This window comes from Chionomys nivalis, chromosome 21, assembly GCF_950005125.1.
Source record: "Chionomys nivalis chromosome 21, mChiNiv1.1, whole genome shotgun sequence".
Taxonomy (NCBI): domain Eukaryota; kingdom Metazoa; phylum Chordata; class Mammalia; order Rodentia; family Cricetidae; genus Chionomys; species Chionomys nivalis.
Genome location: NC_080106.1, coordinates 43,412,501 through 43,439,848, shown reverse-complemented (window position 1 = coordinate 43,439,848; position 27,348 = coordinate 43,412,501). Strand labels below are relative to the sequence as shown.

At 39.3% G+C, this 27,348-nt stretch overlaps 1 protein-coding gene across 1 annotated transcript; it reads right to left on the bottom strand.

Annotated features, from left to right (window-relative positions):
• Window positions 1-21,819: 21,819 nt before the first annotated feature.
• On the bottom strand, window positions 21,820-22,224 carry LOC130863872 (ubiquitin-like protein 5). Its single transcript, XM_057754201.1, has one exon. It carries the CDS (start codon window positions 22,151-22,153, stop codon window positions 21,932-21,934), a length of 222 nt encoding a protein of 73 aa, XP_057610184.1. The 5' UTR covers window positions 22,154-22,224; the 3' UTR covers window positions 21,820-21,931.
• Window positions 22,225-27,348: the final 5,124 nt, after the last annotated feature.

The window sequence follows — 27,348 nt, the reverse complement described above, 5'->3', positions numbered from 1 at the left end:
TGTACTTGGCACCATAGCAACCATCTTTGTAGATATGTATTTTGGCATGTACTGGGTTAATTTTAGGGTAGTCATAGTTATTAATAAAGTATTAGTTAAAACTGTTACCTATAGCAGTCGAGCAGATGACTCAGTAGTCAAAACCACCAGAGGCCCCAGGTTCACCTCCCAGAATCTACATCGTGTCACAACTCCAGTTCCAGGGGATCTGACCCCCTCTTCTGGCCTCTGTACACATGTGGTATAAGGACATATATTCGGGCAAACACATAAAATAAATAAAATCTTAAAAAATTTAAAAATTATTACCTACATATTATTATGAGAGCACCATGACCCTGTACCGTGCCAATGATCAGAAATGTAAGACAGTTTCGCTATCTAAATTAAAATATTCTTGACCAATGGGTATCTTACCATCCGCATATATTATATTTGTTAACACTCTCCTAATAGCTAACGAATTGAATAAAATTCTTTCAGAATAATTTGGGATGTGCCGGTATTGTTTCTATTGAGAATGATTCTGTTGTTTTAACCTTCAGTGCTCTTACAGCTGTGAATTAGAAAAATAATATTCTTTATAGGAAAGAAATAAGCATTTTTCAATAAGATGGATAACTGCAGAGGGATTTAGTTATTAACTGTCTTTATCATCCAACTGACATTATTTTATAAGTAAATTTTTTGGGCTAGTGTAGCTATAACACAGTATCTTATGTCGAAATACTTTTTCTGCCAAATTCATTAGATGAGTTTGACCTGCTTTCAAAATTGTGTGGCATTTGGCACACATGGATGTATGTAGCATATGTAACATTATTACATAACCATGTAGTACAATGTAACATTGCCCAGGCCATGGAAGCTCCACCATTCCTTCCCCAGATAATCTCCTATGTGCATCAATTCTTTCTACATCTCAGACCCTCCTTCATGAACTATGCTCTCCTGAGCATATCCTTCCTAACAGACATCATAGGTGTCTGTTCATGCCTTCCTTCTGTCTGGAGTGTGCGGCTGCCGGCCTGTCTGTCAGGTGTGTCTGATCTGTCTGTCCCTGCAGTATTTAATGGCTATCACAGGAAACATGATATAGGAGAGGAATGAGGGATAATTGTTACAGAGATTTCTAAAGGAGTTTAATGAGGGAAGGAATTACTTCACTGACTTCAACAAACCTAAAGTACTATTCTAAACCACACGCAGATATTATCAAACTCTATTCTCATGCTGCTTACATTTATGGGATGTTTGCTTATTTTGTTTAAGGTTGCTTTCAATATACTGGCTGCTTTCAGCAAATGATTGCTACAACACATACACACACGCGCGCGCGCACATGGCTGAGTTGGGGCATGACCACATGATGAAAGCTATGCATTTAACTTAGGCTGTAAAGCGGATGACATGGGCAATCCAAGGCACAGGAAGCTTGGTTACATTGTTTTCTTTAAGCAAGTTGAACTTAAACAGACTAGGTACACAGCAGAATAGAGGGCTGGGTGCATAGTCCCAAGTGATCTCAAAGCATGTTATTAACTTGACTGCAAGGCCCAGCAAATGTTTAATCATTTCGGGAACAAGAGATATTGTTTTCAGGAAATTTATCACACACACACACACACACAAAAAAAAAAAAAAACAAACAAACAAACAAAAAAAAAACAAAAAAAACTCACCCCTAGCTGAAGAGCCATGAGGATCTGGGAATCTGGGAGAGGAAAAGTCAGTTTGTTTGCTTTTATTTTTAAATGATGTAAACTCTCGTAGGCCGGGTGGACATGCCAGAACAGACACCAAACCCAAGACTTACTGGGCAATATAAACCAGAGAAGAAGGGGGATGAGGACATTTAAAAGAGTAACCTCCAAGTTGGGTGAGAAGCGATGGGAGGGACAATAGCAGCGTAATGGGAGGGGTTGAGGGGATGAATAGGTTCAAAATACACCCAGTGTGTGACAGTCTCTTACAGCTAATAAACATTATAACAAAATATGTTGTATAGGGATGATGTATGGGGAATGATATTGAAGTTGAGACAGAGCGAGCTCTAAGTTGACCAAATTGCATAACCTGAGTCAGTGGGCAGTTGCACCTTGCCTGTGAGACTTGGGCTCCTTTCTTGACTTAAGAGATTTTCTATTAACATCTTCAGGTTTCATTAATTTGTAACATTGCTAGTTCTGTCTTATACATCCAAAATACTTTCTGGCTTTCCTTATGGTATGTTTTAGAATTCTGTAGCACTCTTAACATTGCTTAGAAACAGTGGTTTTGTGTGACGGTTGTGGAGTTCTCATTCCGTAAGGATCCTTTTTGACTTGAGTGGGCATATGAAGTCCCGGACTATCACGTTGAGACGTGGCCAAGACAATGGACCACTAGGAAAAGTCTTTCTTGATAGACTGCACTCTGTGATTGTATCTCAACCCCCTTACCCTAGGCTGATTTCTTCCTTATATGTCTGCCTTCTTTCCTCAGCCCCAACCAGATTTAATTTCAATAAAAAAAAAAAAGATTCTCCGTGAGAAAGCATAATAATCTTTCTATGCTGACCAGATGAAGGGGTTTTGCTTCTGTGTGGGCCCATGGCAGAGGTGGGAAGGTGGGCAGGACACAGAGCACAGCGCTCTGACTCTTCTTGGAAGGACGTCAGTCCCTTTGCAGGTGTCTAGGTACTTGGCTGCTTTCTTAAGGGCATCGTGGTTGGTTGCCATTGCTTTTCCATTTTCTGTGCTAACGTGTTCATTTCACTCAGTTTCGGAGTGTGTCTTCCACCTTCTCAATGGCAATGATTCTGCACTCTCTGTCACACCGGACCTCTGTAGTTTTGTGCTGTCTGTCACACAGCTGCTCTGTTTGCCATTGGCTGAAGTCAAAGACCCCAGGAAGAACGATGATCGCTCAACACAGTGAGGTACTTTTCTGTCATTCAGCCGCGGGTAGGCAAACTTGACACTAATCTTACTCTTTCAGGCAGATCTGAAGTTCACACAGCGGTGATGGTCTGACTAAGAGGTTTTGAGGTTAATGTTTAAGTCACATACTAAGCAAGGCACGAATACAGGTGCCCTGCCCACTGATAAGAAGGACCAAGCTCGCAAGCTCCCACCACCAGCTGGCTCTTCGGCTTCTGGATCTGGGTCTGTAGCAGTCTTTGGCTCCCTGGCTCATCTCTTCCCTCTCTCCCAGGGGGTGGTGTGCTTTTGGCAAAAAGGAGGGGACACCACAGATTTAGAGAGTTATTCCACTCAGAGAAATGAAAGAAAAATTGACGGACATAGGGAAGAAAGCATCAGAACCTGCAATAAGTGGGGAAAATATGGAAGATTCAAGAAAAGGTTTTGTTCTTTATTCTTTATATAAGTGAGTACAATATTATACTAGATATAATTTTATCAAATGCAATCTGATATATACATAGTTAAGCTATTTTGATAAGGTGGAATTTGTACAGTGTGTAAAGCCAGGTTGCTGACTTACACCTATAAATACCAGAATTTGGGGGGCAGAAATGAGGATTGCTGCAAGTTCCATGCCAGTCCAGGTTATAGGGAGACTCTGTCTCAGACAATAAAGACAAAGTGTTAAAACACTTAAGAAGCTAACACATTGTCAGTGTGGGTCATAATTTCCTGGGACTTTACTCTTCTGAAAATGCTTAGAATCAACTGTTTGGGGATTATAGCTATGTACAATAAACAAAGGTTAATATCTATTTGTTTTTTAAAACATGTTATATTGTGTTAAACAAGATGAAAAACTCAGAAATGACTGTGATCTGTTTGAGTTAGTTCTGGAATGTTTAAGTCTCAATGTCCTAATTTAACAAGGTGACATGCTTGAAATTAAAAACCTCTTGGTCTCTCTCTCTCTCTTTCTTACACACACACACACACACAAACACACATATAATTTGCTATATATATATATATATATATATATATATATATATATATATATATATATTTGTGTGTCTCTCTGTGTGTGCATGTATGTTTATATACCAAAACCTCATCATTTTGAAACTTTTCTTCAGACTCAACTAACTCATAACAAAATGACATCATATTAATAGAAAATGTTTAGTGAGCATCTGAAATACACTAGGCACCTCTTTAAAATATCTGTACACACTCTCATCCTCTATCTCGGCAGTGAGGTACAGGGAACACTTGCTGAACTTTAGACTCCATAGAACGAGGTTCAGGGAACTTATATGTCTTGCTGATCCCTAGGACTTAGTAGTAGATACACATGTGTACCGCACTTCAAATCGCTTGCTTTTCTCTATGTTGCTTTTTTATCACTTTGTGAATAGTTTTGAGTGTTTTGGGAATGTGGTTTTGCTCAAATTCATCCCTCACTCCCGACCCTCCTACTCTTTCAATACCCCATATCACTCTGCCCTCCAAATCAAAGGTAACAGTTTTAATCCACTGCGTTGAATTTGTGCCAGCAGAATATGTGTGGGTGGAGAGCCATCCATTGGCACACAGACAATCTACCAGGGCTGCCTCCCTTAAGAAAATGTATTCCCCAACCCGAGGAACCATCAATTGGCTTATGCACCTCAGCTATGGGTGGGACTCCACAAGCCCCGCCCTTACTCGTGCTGGAACTTTGGATGGCCTGGTCTTTCATTATGAAGAACACAGAACTTAAGAATGTAATGATTCTTGAAATCTGCTTACTACAGGTGATAATTTCTTATGTAAGAATCCACCCATAAGACAGAAGAGTTGCCTATCAGAATGAACAAACCCATTCAGCCCTGTTGCTCCCACGCCATGAGTCAATGTGCCTGGTCAATTGCTACAAACTCACAGAGGTGGGGTGGGAGGACTACTTGAAAACTTCCAAGAAGCATGCTCTTGTCTTGTATCTGTCATGCTGTTTCAAATAGGAGCTCAGGGCATTTTCCGTTCCAGATAATGTTAAAACCCATTAGAGGATCTCATTAGCTCTACAAAGCTGTTGAGCTTCCAGGGTTAGGACGATGGAAAAGTACTGCAGATAACAATGGAACAGGAGGGAACAGGAGCATGACCCTATCTGGTATAGAGGTTTGTGAAGTTGGACATGGCCCAGTTAGCACACCCACATCGCTGATAACTCTCTGTGATACTTCTGCAATGAACCTCAAAGATTTCGGTTTCAAATTGTCTGTTCTTTTCCTCAAATGGATACTGAGCTGTGAAGACATGGCTGATTATAAAGTATGTGAGTTGTCAGGTATGTAGAGATGACCCGACCCAGCAGTTAAAAACTCTGGCTGCTCTTGTGTTATGTTCTAAACTCAAATCTACAGTTAAAAATGCATTTAAATTGAAATTCAAAATTTATGGTTTTATTTTTTCCCATATTAAGATGCAGGTCATGATGTCTTAAAAGTTATAAAGTTGATGATTTTAGATGGAACTATATTTTTAAGCATTTGATATGTGACTCTATGTCTTGGAAAAAGTCCCAAACTAATCATAAATACAAAGTGTGGTGGCAGGTGGCAATACGAACTCAATAGGCGCATGTACACTAAAATCTAAAATCCTAAACTTTCTTTGGGTCCCCATAAGATTATCAGAGCCCCCAATCAGCAGGAAGTAGCCTAGACAACTATGCCCAAATTCTCAAAAAATGGATTATGGATGGTTGCCTTTGTTTAGTGTGTTGGTTACAATTTGTTATGGATAATGGTCAGGAAAAAAAGCCACACAAAGAAAATTAGATTCAAGGTTCTTATTATGAAAAGGAAAAAAGAGGATACAAATATGATAGGATAAAAGGGTATATTATTGAATCTACTCTGAAAAGACAAATGGAGGATATAAATATGATAAAATAAAAAGGCAGATTATTCAATCTACTTTTAAAAAGCAGCTGCTAGTTTTAAATGCTTTACATTGGATTGGACTTTTGTATATTGTGTACAAATTTTGTATATTAATACAAATTTGATGTTAATTTTGTTAAAAACATATTGTACATATATTTCTAATCTTGCTCAAGGTATTGTACCTATACATCTCATTTAACATGGTAATGTAAATCTTTAGTCCTTGAAAATTATTATTACCAACTGTTTAGGATAATAAGGAAATGCAGGCTAGTAATTAGTCACCTAATATAATCAAACTTGTAGTCACATTAGGTATGTTTTCCAGGTCAAACAGAGATATATTTGAGAAAGACATGTCATCTTCAAACACTTCAGAGATCTATAGAATATGGCATTTAAAATGTTTTAATAACATAGGCTCTTTTTTATGACAATGAGACATGTCTGCTCCTGGCAGCACCAATCTACTTCAGAGAAGATAATGGGAATCGAAGAAACTCCACATCGAGTTTACTTTCTTTGTGGCAAAAGTATGGTACTGGGGAAAAAATGCCCTTGCCTCGACTGCAGACAGTGTGCTGTCCTAATTGGACAACCAGGACACCAAAGAAAGTGACCACCAAATGTTGTCAAGACAAGGAGGGACAGCTTCTTGAATACCCTGCTTCACAGAAAAGTCTGTCAGATATGCTAGGTCTGTAGGCCCCAATGTTGATGAGGAACTTTGGATGACTGTCCAGGTAACCAGCTGTTTCTGTCATCACACACATTTTTTTTGGAAGTCACTTGCTTTCACTTCCTGCTTACTTAGTTAATATTATTTCCTTCTTGGGTCTCTAAGGGAGTTGAAAACTAGATATTTAGAGTTATAGTTTTCCTTGTTTACCTGACACAGAAAGCACGTTATGATAGGAAGTAAATTAGGCACAGAACTTTGGACTCATTAAGATAGGATAGATATGGAGTATTTTCTCTGAATTTATCAAATACCAATGGACTAGACATTGTTGATGTATTTATTGCCTGTATATATTGTATATAGTTATTTTACTTATTGTATATGATTTTTCTTATATTAGTTATAAACTTCTTTTTATTTTAGATTAAAGAGGGAAAATGAAATGACATTTCATTTGTATTTTAATAAATAAAACTTGCCTGAAGATTAGAGATGAAAATAACCCCACAGGTCAGCCTTACAGATCAGGCAGTGGCAACACACATCTCAGCAGCCATATTAGCCTGTCATAGAAACCAGGTGGTGCATGCCTTTAATTTCAGTGGTGCACACCTTTAATCCCAGCCCTAGAGAGGATTATAAAATGGGAAGAGACAGCTCTCACCCTCAGTCTCATTCTGAGATTCCTGGAGACAGGATTGCCATTTTTAGATTGAGGTTTTGGTAAGAGTCAGTGGCTGTTTCACTTTTCTGACCTTCAGGATGAACCCCAATATCAGTCTCTGAGATTTATTAATCATGCTTCAAAGCTGAATCTTGCTAGAAACATCAAACTGTCTTATAGTTATTATCATTTATTTAATCAACAGTATAAAATCTCAATAGCTTCTCTACAAATTTTCATGAAAGTAATTGCAATTTTCTTTGTGATCTATTATGAGTGAAATTTTCAGCTTTTCAATTGACATCAGAAGACCTTTTTTAAATTGTGCTATGTTAACAGAATAATCCAGAAACACTGCTTTTTTATTCTTTGTGCTAAATCATCCAAACACAATTGTACCTTCTTTGTCAGGTTTTTCTTACATTCTTAATGGTTTTTCTTTTACTTTAAAGCCATGGTGTCAGGCACATATAAAATTCATGAATAATAGCACGCTTGGTATATTGTGCCTTATAGTAATATATAAAACTGTCATGTTGAATTTATTTTATCTGACTGAAAAATGTGTGTTTTTTGAAATCACCAGGAAGTGTTCTTTTTAGTAAGAAATTTGTCTGGGACATTGTTTTAAATCTCTAGTTTTGATCCTTTTGGCTTCATAGTATTTTATAGAAGTGGCTTGCATAATGTTAATGGATGAGATTATAATATTTGCATTTATGTTGCTATCTGCACAATTTGAAAGTGTCTGTTTAGTTGTATAATTAGTACTGTGTTAGTGTGTTGGGACTCCCTGAGCCTCTCCTTTGTGCTTGTTTATGTATATTCTATTTTTTTTTTCTTTTATATGTTCCTGTAATTGTTGACTTGAGTTAGATTTTTTTTCCAGTTTGGAAAGTCTATATATCAAATCTTTATTTTCTAGTAGTTATAATTTAGGTTTTTAATTATGTGTGAAGGTCTAATTTCTGTAATAATTAATTACAGATACCTTGCATATACAACTTAAACTCTAATCTGTTTGGAAAACATACTCACCAAAACAGCGCTCATTTCTATCAAAATGCCTGGTCACACTGTTGTGATTTCTGTAGCCATAAACTAATTATGATGCCTACAGAGTTTCACATAACTAAAAACACACAGGATTTGCTGTTCTCTGCCTCTACTATTTGAGTTTGAATAATTTGTAGGGTTTTTTTTTTCCATGTGATATTGTGTGTGAACTCCTTTACATTTCAGAGTATTAACCCATTCCAGGAAATCTCAGAATTGGTTGGGTATCATGATTCCAAATGGCTTTCATTATGAATATAGCTAAGTAAAAGCAATAATTCTGATTAAAGCATTTCTTGGTGCATGCATGCATGCTTGCATGTGGGCCTGCGTGCATACATATGTGTGTGTGTGTGTGTGTGTGTGTGTGTTTCAGAATGGGGGAAAGCCTAGAAGATTATCCTTATTTAACTGCCAAAGAAGCTTGCCTGAAATAGTTTTTTTTGATCCTGGTGGATTTCAGACTTCTAAGTCAGAAGCAAAAGATGTTACTCTTCTTCTTTATTTATATCTTATTTTATGTGTGTGAGTGGTTTTGCCTGCAAATATGCATGTGCACCATATGTGCACCTGGTGCCCACAGAGGTTAAGAGAAAGTGGTGGGGCCCCTGGAACTGGAGCTACAGATTGTTAAGAGCCACCATGCCACCAACTGGGAACAGAATTCATGCGTACTCTGTAAAAGCAGCCAGGATTCTTAACTGCTAAGTCAAGTCTTCAGAACAAACCCACTATTCTTCATAGTTCCATTAACACCCTTCACATAAGGATATTTGAATTAGCTTTCTGACCTCAGGTCTTGTGGTGATCAAGTGGGTCCCAGTGAACACCATGCATGAAATACACGCTCAGACTTCGGCAGCCTGCATCTTCTATGGAAGGGTAAGGGTCCGAGAAAATGCTGAAGGAAGACCCCAGACTCAAACAGTAATAAAAAAACAAAGAAAATTTATTACCAGTGCGCAGGTGCCGAGCACCTGTACAAAATGGTGCTGGCTCTGAGAGGACTCCTTTGAATCACGACTAGGAGGATTTCACAAACGGTTTCGTCACCGCAAACAGAACTGGTTAGGCAAGCAGCAGTTATACTAGTTAATTTTAATTGTCTGAGCTTCAGTTTTACCATTTTTGGACATACTTAAGCAAGATTGGGCAAGTCTGAATGTGACTCAGAAGGGGCAGGGGGTGCAGGATTTGTCCGTGAGACACTGTGGGGCTTACTCAGACCTTGTATGAGCTCTGTCCCTCATCCCTAAATGTAAGGGTGTGGTTGATAAATGTTAGGAGAGAAACCTATTTTGTCACTCTTAGAGAAGTGAAACCTAAATTCAGTTATGAAAGCGGGAAGATGTAAACCCTTCAGTAAGGATGGAAGAAAACCCATCAAGTTAATTGAAAGGTCGGATACTGGCATAGGACACCCCAAGACCAGATTTTCAGCACAGAGAAAATTTATTTCCCCAGGGAAGAGGGCAGCACTAAGGACAGAGACAGGAGATAGAGGGTAAGGGAGAAGAGGAAGTGGTATTTGTCCTAGAGGGACAAAGGGGTCTGGATAAAGAGAAGATAAATGTGCTTCATAGATAGATGTGGTTTATCAAGGTAATGGGAGAAACCTCATGTCACAAATAGGTGTTTAATTTTGATTGGACAGGTTAGTTTGGGAAGCCACTGATTTTTGGATGTCAATACTTTGATAACCAAACCTTGGTAGTCAGCCTCAGAGGGAAGAACTATTCGAACGAGGGAATAAACCTTGGTGGCTGGCTTTAGGAATGCGATCTAATGACTTCTAAGCAAGGCGGAGAGGATAGGGAAGAGCAAGGCCACCAGAGCCATGTTCTCCATGCTTGGGCCTGTGAGAGCCCTTCATTAATGACTTTTCTGTATTATTTCATGCAAACCTGTCTTTGAGCCGGATGGAGATATTGTTTGTACAATGTACAACTTCTTGTTTTAAGCACACCTTAGGAATGACTTTCTGAATCCATTGTAACTTGCAGATTACAGTCAGCTGTCACACTCTTCCTCACGTGAAAGTGGCTGACCAAACTGAAGACCAGCAAGGCCTGACAACCGTGGGAATCGATGTCAAGGGACGAGTTCCTCTAAACTGGATAGACAAGACGACATGGAGTCACACTTTTCCAGGAAAGAATAGGAAACAATGAAGAGACCAAGAATAAGAATATAGAAATGTAGGTTCCAGAAATAGAAAGGAAAAAACAAAGAATATAAAGTTGTAAGCCTCAGAGAATGATGAAAGACAATCAGCAGCTTTCTCAGTAGCTTAAGAATTAACTGTTAACAGCGGGTTACTTTGCTTTATAACCAATAGCTCTGTCTGCAAGGCTGAAGCTGCTCTCTGCAAATTGAGGGTCAGCTTTTTAGATACCCCTGGCCTCTTGTGACCAAGATCTGATGTGAGCTGAGTTATCCTTTAAATGACAGGATGTACTGACTTTTTGGTTGTACATTGTCTCATACTCTTCCTTGCTATGAAAAACTGGCAGTATCAGGGGAGTGTGGAGCTTTGGTAAACTCCACCAGAAAGTGCCAGAGAGAAACAATACAAATACTAGCTTAGCTTAAAAACCCTGTTAATGGAAACTGTAAAAAAAAAAAATCAATTTGTATCTGACTTTTACCTCAAGATTGTAAAAATTCTTTTGTTTATGTCTAAATGTTTTGCTCCTGGCTATAAAAAGGAGTGATTGGAATCCACCCATTGTCACAGTTACAGAAACCCATCTCTGGCTGTGGTCACAGCTGTAACTGATAAGCTTCATGTGCCCTATGGTGATTTTTTTTCCCCTAGAATAAAGCTTGCTTCTGGTTTAATAGACTTTGGTGGTAATCTGTCCCCCATCATTGTGTGATGCCTGGACCCAACACAGTAAATATCTCAAGTGTAACTGATGAATTTCTTGGTATTAATTATGGATTCAGTTCAACAGATTTAAAAGAGCTGAGCTTTTGCCTCACAGGAGTGGGGTTGATCTCGCATCTTTCAAGATTTTAGTGACAGAAACTTAACCAGGTTGGCAGAATAGAGAACACAGGAAAAGTCTTCTCTTGTGTCAGATAAGAGAAGTGAAAATAGATATTTTCAAATATGGCCAGAGTATATTGTATCCCCCAACAAACCTCTTCTCTAAGAAAAAACATATCACTACAGCCTCACCGATAAAGGCCTTGCTGGAATCTAACCAAGTTAGGAAGGGTAAAGTCTGTAGCCTGGGTCTTCATTACTTCTTATCCAAATGAAAGGTGTAGGGGAAGTGGAAACCATTGCCCACTGCTCAGTCAGAGGCCCATGTCCACTGCAGAGGCTAACCACAGGACAGAGAGAGGCCTATGTCCACTGATCAAAGGACAGAGGCCCATGTCCACTGACCACAGGACAGAGAGAGGCCTATGTCCACTGATCACAAGACAGAGGCTCATGTCCACTGATCACAGGACAGAGGCCCATGTCCACTGATCACAGGACAGAGGCCCATGTCCACTGATCACAGGACAGAGGCCCATGTCCACTGATCACAGGACAGAGGCCCATGTCCACTGCAAACACAAGGCTAATTATAAGACAGAGGACTACTTGCTTTTCCCCACACCTATTGTAAAGCACTTTTCTCAGAACTGAAAGACATGATGAAGATGCTTAGAAAGTAAATAAATGTGGTGTCTGGGCAGCCTGAAACTTACAGGATTAGTGGGGGACCTAAAGTCCCAGAAGCACTAAACTGCTGCCCAGGGAGGAGGCTGACTAGGGGAGCTGCCTGGGACGAGACTGACAGGGGAGCTGCCTAGCCTAGATTCTTCGACTTGGCCTATTGAAGCGCTTGCCAAGTCCTGAATATTTTTTTTCAGAGATCATGTTTTCATGGTTTTTCCACCACTTTAGCATACTGGGTTCTCCTCTGTAAACTGTTTTCTTCTGTTCCTTCATCCTTAAGAGAAATCCTTCACTAACGCATCTTCAAACTTACTGATGTTTTCTTTGTGGCAAGCCTACTAATAAGACCATCTGTGGAACTCTTCACTTTCGGGGTTTTAATTGCTAGAATTTCCTTTTGTTTTCTTTTTATATTTGGTTCTCTCTACTTGTGGCATCCATTATCATTATGATTTTATCTACTATCTCATTAAAATCTATTATGATTTACAATATTTAAGATATTTTGCCAGGGGTATGAATATTGAAATATAGTGTGGTCATGGTAAGGAGGGGAACCCTTTCTGAAAATGATGTTGGTTTCTCTGAATTACTTCTGGAATTCAGTTTGTGAAATAGAAACATGCCCACAGCATCATAGTTGGATCGGAGGAGTGCCCACAGAGGGGACAATACTGATCTTGAAGAATTAATCTCTTAAGAGAATAAGTTAGTTGCTTTGGGAAAAAAAAAAAACAGTTCTCTGGCTTTGTGCCTCACCATGTCTTTCTGGCTATGATCCTACCATGGGGATGTTTTCATCACAACATCCTCACCAGAGGTCAAGTCAATATGACCACCTCTGTCTTTAATTTTCAATCAGTTAAATTGTGAGGTATAGTTACCACTTTGTGTGCAATATAGAGACTTGCCTAGTCTGTCATAATTAGAGAAAGGAAGAGAGACCGAGACAGTTCTCACCAGATCAGTCAGAGTTGTTTAAAATTCCCAAACTGGGCACTCTGTGGACCCTCTGTTGGGTTTGATACCTTTTCTTTTCTGTATTGTAGACACAAAACCTAAAGTTTTCTCCCGGGACTCTGGTTGTATTATCCAAATGCACTGCTTTCATTAACTTCTCAGCCAAGTTGGTCTCGTTAACATTGTGATTCTTTGACCTGTGGATGACTTTGATTATTTGAAAATATTTTGTTGTCCTAAGTTAGAATTTAATATCATTGCATCAGTGAAAATGTTGTGTATCTTTTTAAGCATTTTTAAGTTTGCCAAACATGATTTCTGGTTCCTGTGATCTGTTCTACTTCTCTGCAAATAAATTCTTTAAAGAAATTTTTTATTATACATTTTTATGTTGAATGCTTTTACTTTCAAAGACAATAGAAATTTGTCTTTTGTAATCCGTATCACTAATGATATTCTCTATCTATAGTAAGAACAACAATGGCCTCCCAAAGGTGTCTCACCTTACTTCCCAGAATCTGTGAATGACATACCAATGTTTGTCACTTTTGACTCAATCCTGTGACTTTCCTCTTATTTCTTAGCATATCTCGGATTTTATACTTTGATGCTGGTCACTGAATGAACCAACAAAAAGACCCAGTTAACAATGTTCAATGCTAGAGAAACACACTTCCCTAAGGATGCTAGAGAGGTTAGAGTTGCAGTCATTCTTTGTCAGTGATCCAATGACACTGCAGGCTTGGGCTTGTTTGAGGGCAGTGTCAAAACACCACATAGCAGCATCAGAGGTCTGAGTGCTTGCAGGGTTTGCCTGAGTTCACTGTGCTCTATCCATCCCCTTCAGAAAGAGATCAGCATCTAACAGTAGATCTTTCCCAGCTCTGGGACCAACACAGTGTGAGAAGAAAATATGTTCTAAGAGACTGGAACTTTTGCTGGACCTCACAGTCAAATAATGGATAGTTAGATCCCTTGGGCAATGATGATGTGCACCGTTAATCCCAGCACTCAGGAGGTAGAGGCAGGCAGATCTCTGTGAGTTCGAGACCAGTCTAATCTACAAAAGCGAGTTCCAAGACAGCCTTGACTGTTATACAGATAAACCCTGTCTCCAAAAACTAAAGGGAAAAAAGACCTAACACTGTCATCCTACTGTGTATTCAATCAGTCTGTTTAACCTGCTTTTAACAGAACAATGTAACAACCAATAGCCAATCTTACTTGCCTTAGATTCTCCATGTAATCAACTTTTACAACCTAAGTTAGTGCATAGATGCAATCTTAAGTTATGTCCTCTTCTAAGACCCCAATGAAAGAGATCTGTAAAATGTGCCATTTCTAACCCATGTGATGCTTTACGTACTCTTCAATAAACACAGAGCAACGCCCTTTTGTGAGGGACAGGCACTCAGACACAGGCGAGGTCACAGGACAGTATTCAGGCAAACACAGACTCACACAACACACAGACAGGACAGAAGCCACATGGAAAGCAAACTAAAGAATTCAACTCTTGGCTCACTCTTAGTTAAGGGACACCAAGGAGAAGTGCTTTATTGATTTCTGTCTCTAATGCTCCCCAAGGCATTACTGGTGATTCAGATTATTCTTAATGAATCCAAAGTGGCAACAATCCCTTACACTGCTTAACAAAACAATAGTCTCTCAATAAATGCTTACTGAGGTCCTGAGGTTCCAGAACAAGGAGAGCATGAACTCTCTCAACTTGTTGGGAAGTAATAGGTCCTTTATAATGTAGTCTTCGAAGTATTAAGAGAGATAAAGTCAGGACAGAATGTTTAGAAACAGAAGCTATGGCAAAGCAAACAAATCAACAAACAAAAACAGACTGGCCAGCATCCTAGGAGAAGCCTTTTTAGTGGAACCGTGATAAACTCTACTCATAAGAGAGAGAGAGAGAGAGAGAGAGAGAGAGAGAGAGAGAGAGAGAGAGAGAGAGAGAGAGAAATGAAGGAATTTATTCTCAGAAGTGGGAGCTATGAATGCCCAGAAGCTAAATGGCAGGTCCTGGAGACTACAATGCTTGTATTCTATAGAGTACACAGCATATACTATAAAACAACATATGTATACAAATATTTGACACATTTATAGCTATAGATTTGTATGAAAAATTTAAGAAAGTGTGCTCTATAAGAAATCATTTTGAATTATGTAAAACAACAATGAGATTAACACATATTCATGAGCCCACTGAACCACTGAACAATGGTCATGAATTTTGCAAGCCATGGTCTTGATAAACATGGAGAAACGATCAGGATCCTGTGGGCTGCTTGTGTGACTACAGACAGATGGCTCAACTACTCTAACAGCGTCATCCAGAGTCATCTCTAGTTCTAAAGTTAACGCGGCAAACTACTGGGTCTCTCACCTGCGGTTTCATTCCCTCCGGAGCCTGCCGCCATCAAGAACACAGTGAATAGGAAGTTCAAAGCTCAAGCCACACAGTCCTCACTTCCCATGACATTTGAATGGCATTTTCCACATCCTATCACCCTATTGCAGGGCCTCCGTTTCTCACACGGAGACACTTTCACCAATCGAGACGCTGTGTGTTTGTTTAATCCCACATCCATTTTATTGGGTCACATATGATATTTTTCCATTGACACAGTCCTATTCAATGGATACTTCTAAAAGAATTTATTACTGTCGGAGAAGGTGTGACTATTTCATAGGTACATTTAGTTAAGCACAGTTAAAGGTAGACAGAAATGCCCTCATAGGCACACCAGAATGTGCATCTACTAGGTGGTCATAATTTCAGCCAAGCTGACAATGAGTTTTAAACATCAAATATTCACAAACTAAAATAAAATAAAAAAACTTTACTATAGTTTGTCTACCCACACCTAAAACAAGAAACCTTGATAGGAGTGTGACAGTAATTGATACTGTATTTATTTCCAGCTGTAGAAGTCATGGAACTTTTCAGTATTTACAAATTTCTTGTATTATTGACTTCATTTGTAACACAGATGATTGCATTGACATATTAGTGATCCTTTCTTTCTCAGTATCTATATAGCCCACCTACTTGCAAGTGACAGAAAAATCATCTAGAAATGGAAGGATCTTCGTGGCTGACCTGTGCCTTCAGGTCTGAAGTGTGTTTGAGGTAGCTGTGGACCAGCTGCCCACTGTAGGTTGCTATGATCAAGGACTGTAGTGTTTCTGGTTTAAACTGAGATAGTTGATTCATTTGTATCTATTGTTTGTAAAGAGTGATAGATATGAGTCTAATTTCATTCTTCTACATTCAAAATTCAATTTTCTCAGCACCATTGGTTGAAGCTGTCTTTTCTCCAGTGTGTCTTTTGCCACTTTATCAAATATCACATGACTGTGTTTATGAGCGCTCATGTTTGATTCTTCTAATATAGTCCACTGTCTTTCTGGACCTGGGTTACCTCACTCAGTATAATCTTATCTAGGTCATATGACTAATGATAAATACAAATTTAATTACAGTTCTCCTAGTTATTTCCCAGAGTCCTCACCACCAGGTACCATTAATTTGAGATTACAGTTTCAGCGCATGGATTTCAAGGGCAGAAATATCAATGCCCCCCAACAGTCCACTTGGCATCCTTAGATTCATCGTGGTTACAGAGGACAGCTTCTGCCCAAGGCCTCATATCTCTACAGAATCTAAAGCCAGAAAAAGACAGTTTGTAAGAACCCCGAGTCTTCTTTTTATTGCTAAGAAGGAAAACATCCTAAAACTTGCAACCATCGTTTGCTGGCCAAAACTGAGTAATAACCCCATGAACCTACTGAAGTCAGCCAAGCCAACCACTCTCCAATTGTGTAGAATGTGTGCTGATTGCTTGGGAGGCAATATCTTCCAGCCAAGACGCTGAGAGCCTAGGGCTGAAATAAGTTAGAGGTGACTGGTGATTTCCAATAGCTTTAAATGGTTCCTTATCCTCATTTTAGAAATGGGAACCAAGAATCAGTAAATATTATAGTGAAACAACATGACTGTTAAAAAATAAGATACTTTGCAAACATAGAATAAAACACATCCTAGTCAGCAGTTTAGATGGCAAACCAAATGACTAGGAATGATTCTGTTTTGGAGCTATTTGAGTTAAAATGGGTTAGCTAACTCTCGTCTTTCCAGATAATACTTAGGTGGAAATTAACAATGCTTACTCCTCATTTTTCTAGCTTTTCATTTTATTTCATTCTTTACTCAACTGGGCTTCTGATACCCACTTCCAACTCTTTGAAAGAGTGAGCAATGTTTAGTGGTGTTCACACAAACTGCCAGGAAACAGTTGACTTTTCCTGTCTCACATGTTTTCCCTGTGGCTGTAATAAATCCCCTGAAAAAAAAAGCAACTTTTTGAATAAAGAATTAAGGATTGATTTGGCTCACCATTCCAGGCAACAATCCTTTCTGTGGTGGAATCAAGGTGCAAGGACTCGAAACAGTCAATACATTAGACCCACAATAAAGAACAGAGTACTGAATTAATGCTTGGGTGCTAGTTCTCAGCATGTTCTCTCTACCCTTAGTACAGGATCCACTGCCTAAGAAATGGTGCTTTTCAAAGTGGATGAGTATTCTCACCTCAATTAATACAACCAAGATATAGACATTATCTGAGGTCCATTCTCAGATGATTTATGCTTTGTCAAACTTACAACTGACACTAACCATCACATTTCATTGCAATGGACACATCTACAACACAGCTCCTGCAATGGCTCAGGAAGCATCCCAGAAGAGGAGACAGAAAGACGGTAAGAGCCAGAATACCAGGATGTCTACTGTGCCACCGTCTCTCCTAGAAAGGACTACATAAGACAGCACTATCAGTGAGTAAGTAGAAAACCTGGCATTCAGGGAGACACTCTTCTGAGTATTGATACTTGTATTCTTACTCTATTCTTCCAACGAACTTGGTACCTCAGTATAGACTCCAATTTTGAAAACTAATACAGATATTTTTCTACCACTCATTTCTTCCTGCTAATCGTCCTATTTCTAATGTGCTCTGGGATGATCCCTTGCCTCTCCTTTTTTGTCATTTACTCCACTACATGCATACAACAGATGGACGTAAAAAGAACTACTAAGCCTTAACAATTTTTCTAACAAAGTACAATAAAGTTTTTACTATAATACATAATCTTTTTTAACGCTCACATCAACATCTCTGCCTGTTTTTAGTACATGGCCTATTATTCTGGCAAAGGCCATGATTCGAACAAACATTTGTGGGTGTTTTAGACTGAAATATAACTATTGGTATTTGCAATAGGCGCTTAATTTAGACTTGGAGCTCCGATTTCTTATCCCGGGAACGCCCTCTTAAATGCTTTAATTTAAAAATGGTATTTTAATGCTATGAAAAAATTATTTTGTTTAACCTTAGAAAACATTCATATCATAGCTATGTGTGAAAACTTGAGTCTATATAAAGAACTCACACTTCTGTTGGCTTGATTAATACAAGAAACTCCTTATTATGGTCATCTAAACACTGCCATTGACCACCAATTTACCACATATGTAAGGCCAATGCTCCAGAACAGCAATCATTCAGATCATCATGAAAGGACTAGAGGGAAATTCTATGCTCCATAGCCTTCCTTTGGTAGACAGATTTGAAACACACAACTCAATTTGAAAGAATGTTTAGTAGCAAATGTAACATAGTTCAACTAACAATTTCTGACATACACACATGAAGTGATTTTAACTCTTACTTATTATTGGTGAGCTTATAGAGCAATGAAGAAATTCTGAACAACACTTTAAGTGTGGCTAGAAATTCCCTCACACAATTGCTAGATGTGCAAAGAGTATTTGTCTCCTCTTGGATGATCCCAGCTGTTCTCCAGAACCCTGATGCTATGTTCTGAATCTGGATGTACAGGGAACGGGTGTCTCCTCTTGGATGATCCCAGCTGTTCTCCAGAACCCTGCTGCTATATTTTGAATGTCTGTGTCACTTTTCATACTAATGCTGGAACCTGCTTTCACATGTTGCATAATTAAGGGGTGTGACCTTTCTGGGGTGAGTTCTGTGAGTTCTCCCTCATATACGAGACTAATGTTACATAGAAACGACTTGGGTAGCTCAAAATATGACATTTTTCTTGCTGTCCTCTGCCATGTAAGGACATCTGAGAAGCAGAATCTACTGGTAGCTTGGTGCTGGACTCTTCATCCTCTAGAACTGTGAAGAATGAATCAGCCTTATCTATAGATTATCGGGTGAGGATTTTTTTTCAGCACAAACATAAGAAGAAAATTACGGAAGTAGATGGAGGATTTAGATTGAGATTATAGATAAAATGCTTAGTCTCTTCTCAATAAATGTTAGGCAGTCCAAGAAATTGATAAATAGGCATTTATGTACTTATAACAATTTAATTTTTTACTCCAATTAAGAAAAACTTCTTTTGCTTTTTGAAATTATAATTATACCAATTCTTCCTTTCCCTCTCTCTAACTGCTCTCTTGTACTTCCCTGGCTCTCTTTCAGATTCATGGCCTCTTTATTTACATTCTTGTTACACACACACACACACACACACACACACACACATATATATATATTATATATATAATATATATGTATACATATAAAGCTATTCCTAAATATATAAGCAAAATTTGATCAGTCTGTATGATATTACCTGTATCTAAGATTTCAGGGCTGAGCACATGATAGTGGATAGCTAACTCAGGGCCCTTTCTGGAGAAGACTATTTCCTCCACTCACAGAAACCCTTAGGATATGTAGTTTTGAGATACAATTCACTCCTCTTATGCCAGCCCTTGACCATGGATTGCTTTTTCTTCCCTTTGTGATCTGACAGGTAGCTGAGCTGGACAGGTTTTATACGGAGGCCGCTTGTTGGTTTCTGGCTGGTCAGCCCCAAAATAATCACACAGAAACTATATTATTTAAATCATTGCTTGGCCCATTAGCTCTAACTTCTTATTGACTAACTCTTACATTTTAATTTAACCCATCTCCATTAATCTGTGCATCACGATAAGGTCATAGCCTACCAGCAAAGTTTTAGCATGTCTGTCTTCAGCGGTGGTACCATGGCTTCTCTCTGACTCCACCTCCTTTCTCCCAGCATTCAGTTTAGTTTCCCCCACCTAGCTCTGTTCTCCTATAGCTCTGCTATAGGCCCAAAGCAGTTTCTTTATTCATTAATGGTAATCAAGCATACAGAGAGAAATCCCACATCAGACAGGAGCTTGTATATACATAGGCACAGCATCTTTGAACTGCTCTTGGTGTTCTCAGGATTCCTGCACACGCCTTTCCACCCTCTGATCTAAGATGCTGACACCTGGGCACGATTATCTTATGGCTTCATTAAGATGGTGGTGCTTCACCTTGAAACAACTATTCTCAAGCTGTGGGTCATGACCGTTTGGGACGTCAAATGACCCTTTCATGGGGATTGCATCTCAGAAAACCACATTACAATGCATAACAGCAGCAGCATTATGGTTATGAAGTAGCAATGAAAATAATTTTATAGTTGGGGATCACCATAACATGAGGAACTGTGTTAAAGGGTCTCAGGATTAGGAAGCTTGAGAACCTCTATCTTAAGATCTTTTTTTTTTATGATCTCCAACCTACAGCCTGCAATCCCATCAAACTCTCAGGATGCTCTGCCCACAATGGGCAGCTCTTTACTTCCATTTATGACCACATAAGTGTCTCCTGCCTTGTCTTAGATCCGGTGCTTTTCCCTTCCCATATTTAAAAATTATTCCTGATGAAATGTGAACCTCCTGAGACACCTACCAAGTCTCTCCACATGCTATGTGATGATACACAACACAGTCCATCAGGGCAAATCCTGTGGGCAGCTGACTCTGAGACCGCCCACAGCAAAGCCTCACATGTTGGTGAGGGTGTCTTGAAGCAGGTGCTTTTGGACCCTCTGCTGCACACTGACAGGAGAACAAAAAAGGCTGGGGCTACCTGCCCTTTCTAGGTAATCATGAAATACTTTCTGGGTGTTTCCAAAGGTATTGCTGAACATTGAAGAGAAATGGGAGAGAGAACAAATGTTCCCACTTTGCCCTACTTCCTCTCATCCCAAGAGCACAGACACAATCCTGTCTCTTTTTGAACTCTCTAGCTGCACCTTTCAAATTCCTGGTCACTGATGAATAGTTGTGAGAACATGCCTTTCGTTTAGAAGATTTGTGAGTATTGAGTTGTGATATTTTTGCCATATGCTTGTATATGCATACATTGGATATTAAAGAAAACATTTACTTACTCATAGTCAAGAAAAAGTTCAGAATTCATGACTTTGATGAAGTTTCCTTCTGAATTATAAACTCAAAGAAAAGAGCTCCACCACGCTGAGAGAAGCTTCCAGGTGGGCCCAGGGGAACTAACTTTGGATGTTTTAAATAGAGTCCAAAGGAATTTAGATAAATAAAAATTTCAAAAGAAACTAAGTGAAAACTCCCCAAATGTATAGGTGGATTTCCACAAGGCCTGGTTGGTTGTTTTTTTTTTTTTTTTTTTTTTTTGGTTTTTTCGAGACAGGGTTTCTCTGTGGTTTTGGAGCCTATCCTGGAACTAGCTCTTGTAGACCAAGCTCCATGGTGACAATGTCTGCTGTTTTCCTGTGACCAGTCCCGGCATCTCCACGAGGATCAGCGAGCCCCGCATCATTCTCTTGGTCACTCTCATGTTTCAGCCAAGAGTTATACTGCTCTCAGCACCAGAATGATGGAGCGGATTTGCTTTCCTCCATTTCGCACTCCCTGATTCTCCCGTTCTCTAGTGCAGAACTGAGAGCCGTGCGTTCAGGATACAGAGTTTTGACGTGAAGTCCCCTTTACTTAGAAATGCCCATTGGTACTCGGCCTCTTCCCTGTATTTTTTTTTTTTGACAGCAACAAAGCAGCACTGAAGTTTTTATTCATGTGAATTGTTAAAAATGGACGTCTATACCAGTGTCAAATGAGGGTGGGAGAGGAAGGCAGGGTAGGCAAGGAGAAGGAATTCCCGTCTACTGGTAATAAAGCTCCAGGTTCATCCCATCATGGATTTCATAATCTCCCAGAAACACGTGGTCCTTAAAAATCGTGTACCACTTTTTAAGAACGATCTTATTCCACCGGGTGCCAGTTTGGGCCGCTATCAGTTTCTTCAAGTCCCCGATGGTGTCATCGGTGTTGCACTTGACGCGGACTTTCTTTCCTAGGCGATCGTTGCAAACCACCTCAATCATTGTGGCTGGACCTCTAAACCCCTCGAACTTATCGACGACACAACTCCTACCTCGAACGCCGACCTCTGGCCCGATTTCTTCCCTGTATTTTTGAAGAATGCAACTCACAGTACTTTGAAGACAGAGCTTAGCACTCACCGATAGAGCAGTCTTTTGTCAAATTGCACTGTTTTAATGACAGTCCTTTTTAAAACTGTGCTTTGTTTGAAATAGAATTACATGACTTTCCCCCTTCTGTCCCTTCTGTTCCCTCCTCCAACCCTCCCATTTACCCTCCTTCATCCCACCAATATCTTCCGTGCCCCACCACTCTCAGGGTGATAGCCTCTTCTTATTTAATTAGTATTTTCACGGATGTGTATACACACACACACATTATGCATGTCTGTATGCACAAATATATATGTGTGCATATATACATACATGTATACACACACATATATATAACTGGCAGTTGCACATATGTAAGCACAAATAATAATATAAGCGTGTGTGCCTGCATACAGATACGTATACATATTCATATATATAACTGGCTGCGTCTATTTTTATTGGTTGTGCATATATGGTTTCAAGGCTGACCTCTCTGCATTAGACAAACAACAAGGAGGCTCATCCCTGTGAGAGGTATTTTTCCCTTTCCCAGAAGTTGTTAGCTGCCTGGGGTGCTTTGTCTACGTGTGGAACACCTCAAAATTTTCCTTCTTTTGCTTTAACGCATCCACTGATAATGTCATTGTTCTGGTCTTATTTATGTAGCCATTTCTAGACAAGATTTTTGCCGCATTCTTCCCACCCCATGTTCTGTGGTGTTCCCTGAGCCACAGATGAAGGAGCTATGATGTGGATGTACTCACTGGAGCTGGGCTCCCCACAATCTGTTAATATTAAACTAGAGACACCCATCCCTTTCTGAGCTCCACTGGAAATATAAGGCAGTTTAAACAAGGTTGTTACCTCAAGCACTTGTATACACCACAGAATTTGCTGGGCTTTCCAGGAAGCCTCCGGACTGCACAGATCCTCTACCTGCCACAGTCCCTAACATTTCTATCTGTTGCAGCTCATTCCTCTTATTCATGCTCACAGAATTTGGGTTGGCAATGCCTAACTTTAATAGTCTTTGTGAAATTTGTAGAATTATGGCCTGGCGTCTAAAGCACAGAAGCACAAGAATGAACAGCAATCAACAACGAACAAACCGTTCATTTGGTCCCTGTGGCACTACCCTGCATTTTGTCATACAGTCTACCTGTCTATGCCAAGCCTTTTTAGCTTTTTAAGTTTTATTTTTTTAATTGCCAGCTGCTTTAGATGGAGATAATTAGGTATCCTGGACTTGCTTTCTTCGAAAGACAGCATTTTCCAAAGCCCTTCCTTTTTTATACAGGCTTTATTTCAATTCCTAGTAGAATCTGCCTTCAACATATTATGACATTATGGCTCCATTGCCTAATTTGAATTCCGTTCCATAAAACCCCTTGTCTCCAGAAGTTTGCCTTCTGGATATCATGATATTAAATTATTCTATGTGAAAATCTGAGGCTTGAGGGTATTTGAATATTTCAGAATAACAGCGTATTGGGTTGGTAATGCATGTCCATCAACTTTTACTTCCAAGGAAAAGGAACTCGAGGAGCTGAAGTAACTTTCCCAAGATTATATGTATCAACTCTAACTTCTTTACCTTTGTAGGCAAATGGGAAAACAGAGATGGGAAATGGCCAAGATTCTTGTGCAAACATGTTAGCATTCCTGGAACCAACTCTGCAGTCCAACAGTAAAATCTGTTCCTCAAAATGAAATATGCCTTGAAGTTAAAAGTAAATATGACAGGAATGTATTTTTTTAATATTAAACTGATCTTATTTCTCCATTAAATCATTTTCACTGGCAGCCTCTCACTTTCAAAATGAGCTTAAGGCTCATTTCTCAAAGGAAGGGTGAGTGTCCTGCCTAGAATCAAGAGGTCAGTATCAAATAGTCCATGGTTCAAACCTTAACTGCTTAGTCTGTAACAGGAGAACAGCCTTATAACCCAGATGTTATCCAAAGAGAGAAGACCTCCCAAGTTGTTTTTTTTTTTACTCTCTCATGTCCTAAGAGGTTTATTTGATAGTACTGGTCATACGTTATTTTTTATGAAGGGATGGTTATCCAGATCAAGAGAAAAGAAAGCAAACAAGCCCTTAAAGTCTATTGATTGGCAGAAAGATAGGGAGTGGAAGGGAAAATGTCTCAGTCAGCTCTAACTGTCTCTGCTTTTCCACCACAGCATACACCACCCTGCTATTGACTGTAAACCTCCTTTCGTAATCACTATTCTTAATTGTTAAGTCCCAGGCCAGCACTCCCCCCTTGTCTTTCTCTTTCTCTTACGTCATGAGATTTTCAGTTTCTCCTGCATATTCTTTTATTATTGATAAAAATTAAACTTCTACTTTTATACCAGTATAAGCTGGTATCAGAAGCACGTATGCTAACTGAATACTACCAGAGTCCCGCCCCCTTTTCCCGTTATATTTTCCCCCCTTTACTCCATTATTTATACGTAGGGCATTCAAAACTATAGAATATACAAACTTGGTTGATTTATTTTCTTCTTTCTTATCTTTTTCTTTTATACACTTATTTTATTAGTGTATATATTTCATATAGAAGTGTCATACATCCTACATGTATAGTTCAGTCTATAGCTACCAAAAATATTTATCCATAAAACCATCACTCAAATAAATGGAACCTCTCCAGTAACCTATTTGCTATTTGCAGGTAAATAACCTCTCCACTAAGGCAAAGATTGTTTGGGTTTATATTATTCTAGATTTGTTTTGCACATGCAGGGTTCAATATATGTTGGGGGTTTAAATTCATGTGAGTTAGCCTTTTCTGTGTCAAAGTGGACTGTTTACATATCTGGGAGACTGTAAATTTAACCACTATAACATTTTGGGGTGTAGGTTTTTGTGAGTGTGTGTTTTTCTTTTCTATTCTCCACTTAGAAGTGAAGATGATGTGTGATGGGATATAATGTGGTCTATCTAACTTAAAGAAACTGACATTTTGCCTCCAAAGGTGATTGGGTTATTTATCCTTCCACCCGTGAGAAATGGTACTGCCCGTGACGTCGCATGGTCATCAATATTTGTCGTGGTCAGTTCTCTTTGGCTTGGCTATCTTACTGCACTGGCAAATAGAATCCAGGAATCACCTAACAGTCTTGTATTTCTTTTCTTCACATCTAAAATGGGGGCAAAACTGTTCAATATGTCACCACCAAGAGTGACTAGCTATGTAGGTATTTTTTATTGCTTTATTTTATTTTGTTTTATTTTAACATAAGCAGCCACCTTGTAACCCAGACTAGCCTAGAACAGACATAGCCTAAGTTGGCCTCAAAGACATGGAAATGCACTTGTATCAACTTCCTGAGTTGAGATTATAGGCATATGCCTCTACTTCCTACTTAAATATTTTTAAAGGTATTCTTTATAAAGTCAAGTGCTTTTCTATATCTAGGTTTTTCATTTTTATTTTTTGAGAGTTACTATTAAGTTGAATCTCATGAGATTTTTCTCAACTTACTGAGTTCATCATTTGGCTTCTAGCCTCCACTAAGTTAACATTGTGGTGAATTACATTGATTAGTCTCTGAGTATTATGGGCAGCCATGCATTTCTGATACACTCAAATGAAAGAAGAGATACTGCCCTTGTGTTTTTGCTTTCAGCCAAGAAGGTACAACACAGCATATTCTAATTGGGATTACACAGAACTAACTTAGTCATTATATTTTCTATTTTTTTCCTAAATGTATTTTAATTCTATCTGGTCGTAATTGAAATATTCATAAACTTTGAATTTGTACTATATATTTTCTACCTCTGTTGGTTCAGGTGCAGTTCATTTTGTAAGTCAGTGAGTCTCCTTCCGTTTCTTCACTGATCCATAAATGCAGGGAGGCATAATGAATGAGCTCCAAGTTCCTGCATATGTCATGGAAGGCCAGGATCTTTGGAAAAACCTCATGTTTTGTAAGAAATGGAACTGAGATGCTTGAGTCTTGTGGATTGACCATGTACAGTCTTTCACAACTGATCCTTCCGTCAGCTCCTGGGGAGCTACCAGTATCATTTCTGTTGACTGAATTCCACTGTCTTATCTGGAATACTGAGGAGTGGAGAGTCACATTTTACCCAGGGTATAAGCCCTGGAGTTTAGCAGCGGCTCCTGAAGGGAGGTGGAGGCAGTGTTGACTCCCTGAAGCTAGGAGCTCCCACTCCACTTGAGCTCACATTCGGGAATTATGGGGAGCTCTGGCAGAGATGCGGATCCTGATGGCTTTCAGGGTAACCTGCAGCACAGTGGAGTGGGTCAGACCTGCAGGCCTGGCCAGGAAAGGTGCTAAAACAAGGAAAGGCAGGCAGGAGTGGGTTTCAGAGCAGGAGGGGAGGAATTGATTATTTGAGTCTAGATCACTATTTCAAGAATCATTCTGCTTAAATGGGACAAGGAAATGGCCCAGCAACTTACACTGTTGACTTCAAGCTGAAAGGGGCTTAAACAAGGATAACTGCAGCATTTTAGGAGACGGTACTGAGTGAGAAGGCGTGCCGGAGAACTTCCTTAGCAGTTGGTGAGAACCACAGTGAAGCCTGAGGGGGTTGTGACCCAAACAGGGAGGGACAGGGAGAAGGAAGAGGAGGAGAATGTCTGTTTGGAGTGGATGAAGAGAGGGGTCTCTAGAGCTCATCTGATGGTCCTCAGTTTCTTAGAAAAGAGAGTGACTCTTGTGCTCAGGGAAGGTTGCCGAATTTATTGAACATAATGATGAAGTCTTGTTGCTGGATTTGCTTGCCAGAGTCATGCTGGCTGCCAGACCCATGAGCTTCTGGGATTCTCTGGTCTCTGCCTCCCATCTTGCTGTAAGACCACTGAGGTTCCCGCTGCCCACAAACACATCTGGGTCTACGTGAATGCTGAAATCTAAACTCAGGTCTTTGCATGGCAAAGCCTTTACATCCAGCAAGCTAGCTCCCCAGCCTATATTTTTGTGTTTTTTTTTTTTTGCTTGTAATGAATGTTCAATTTATTTTAAATAAATTACAATAAATTATTATTGACAAACTAAGGAAATTACATTTTAGAAATATTTTAAACTATTTACAGTTTGGTATATTTGACTTTTTTGTTTG

Bases quoted from the DNA above. Each gene is read 5' to 3' on its own strand.
- LOC130863872 (XM_057754201.1), bottom strand. From the start codon at position 22,153: ATGATTGAGGTGGTTTGCAACGATCGCCTAGGAAAGAAAGTCCGCGTC.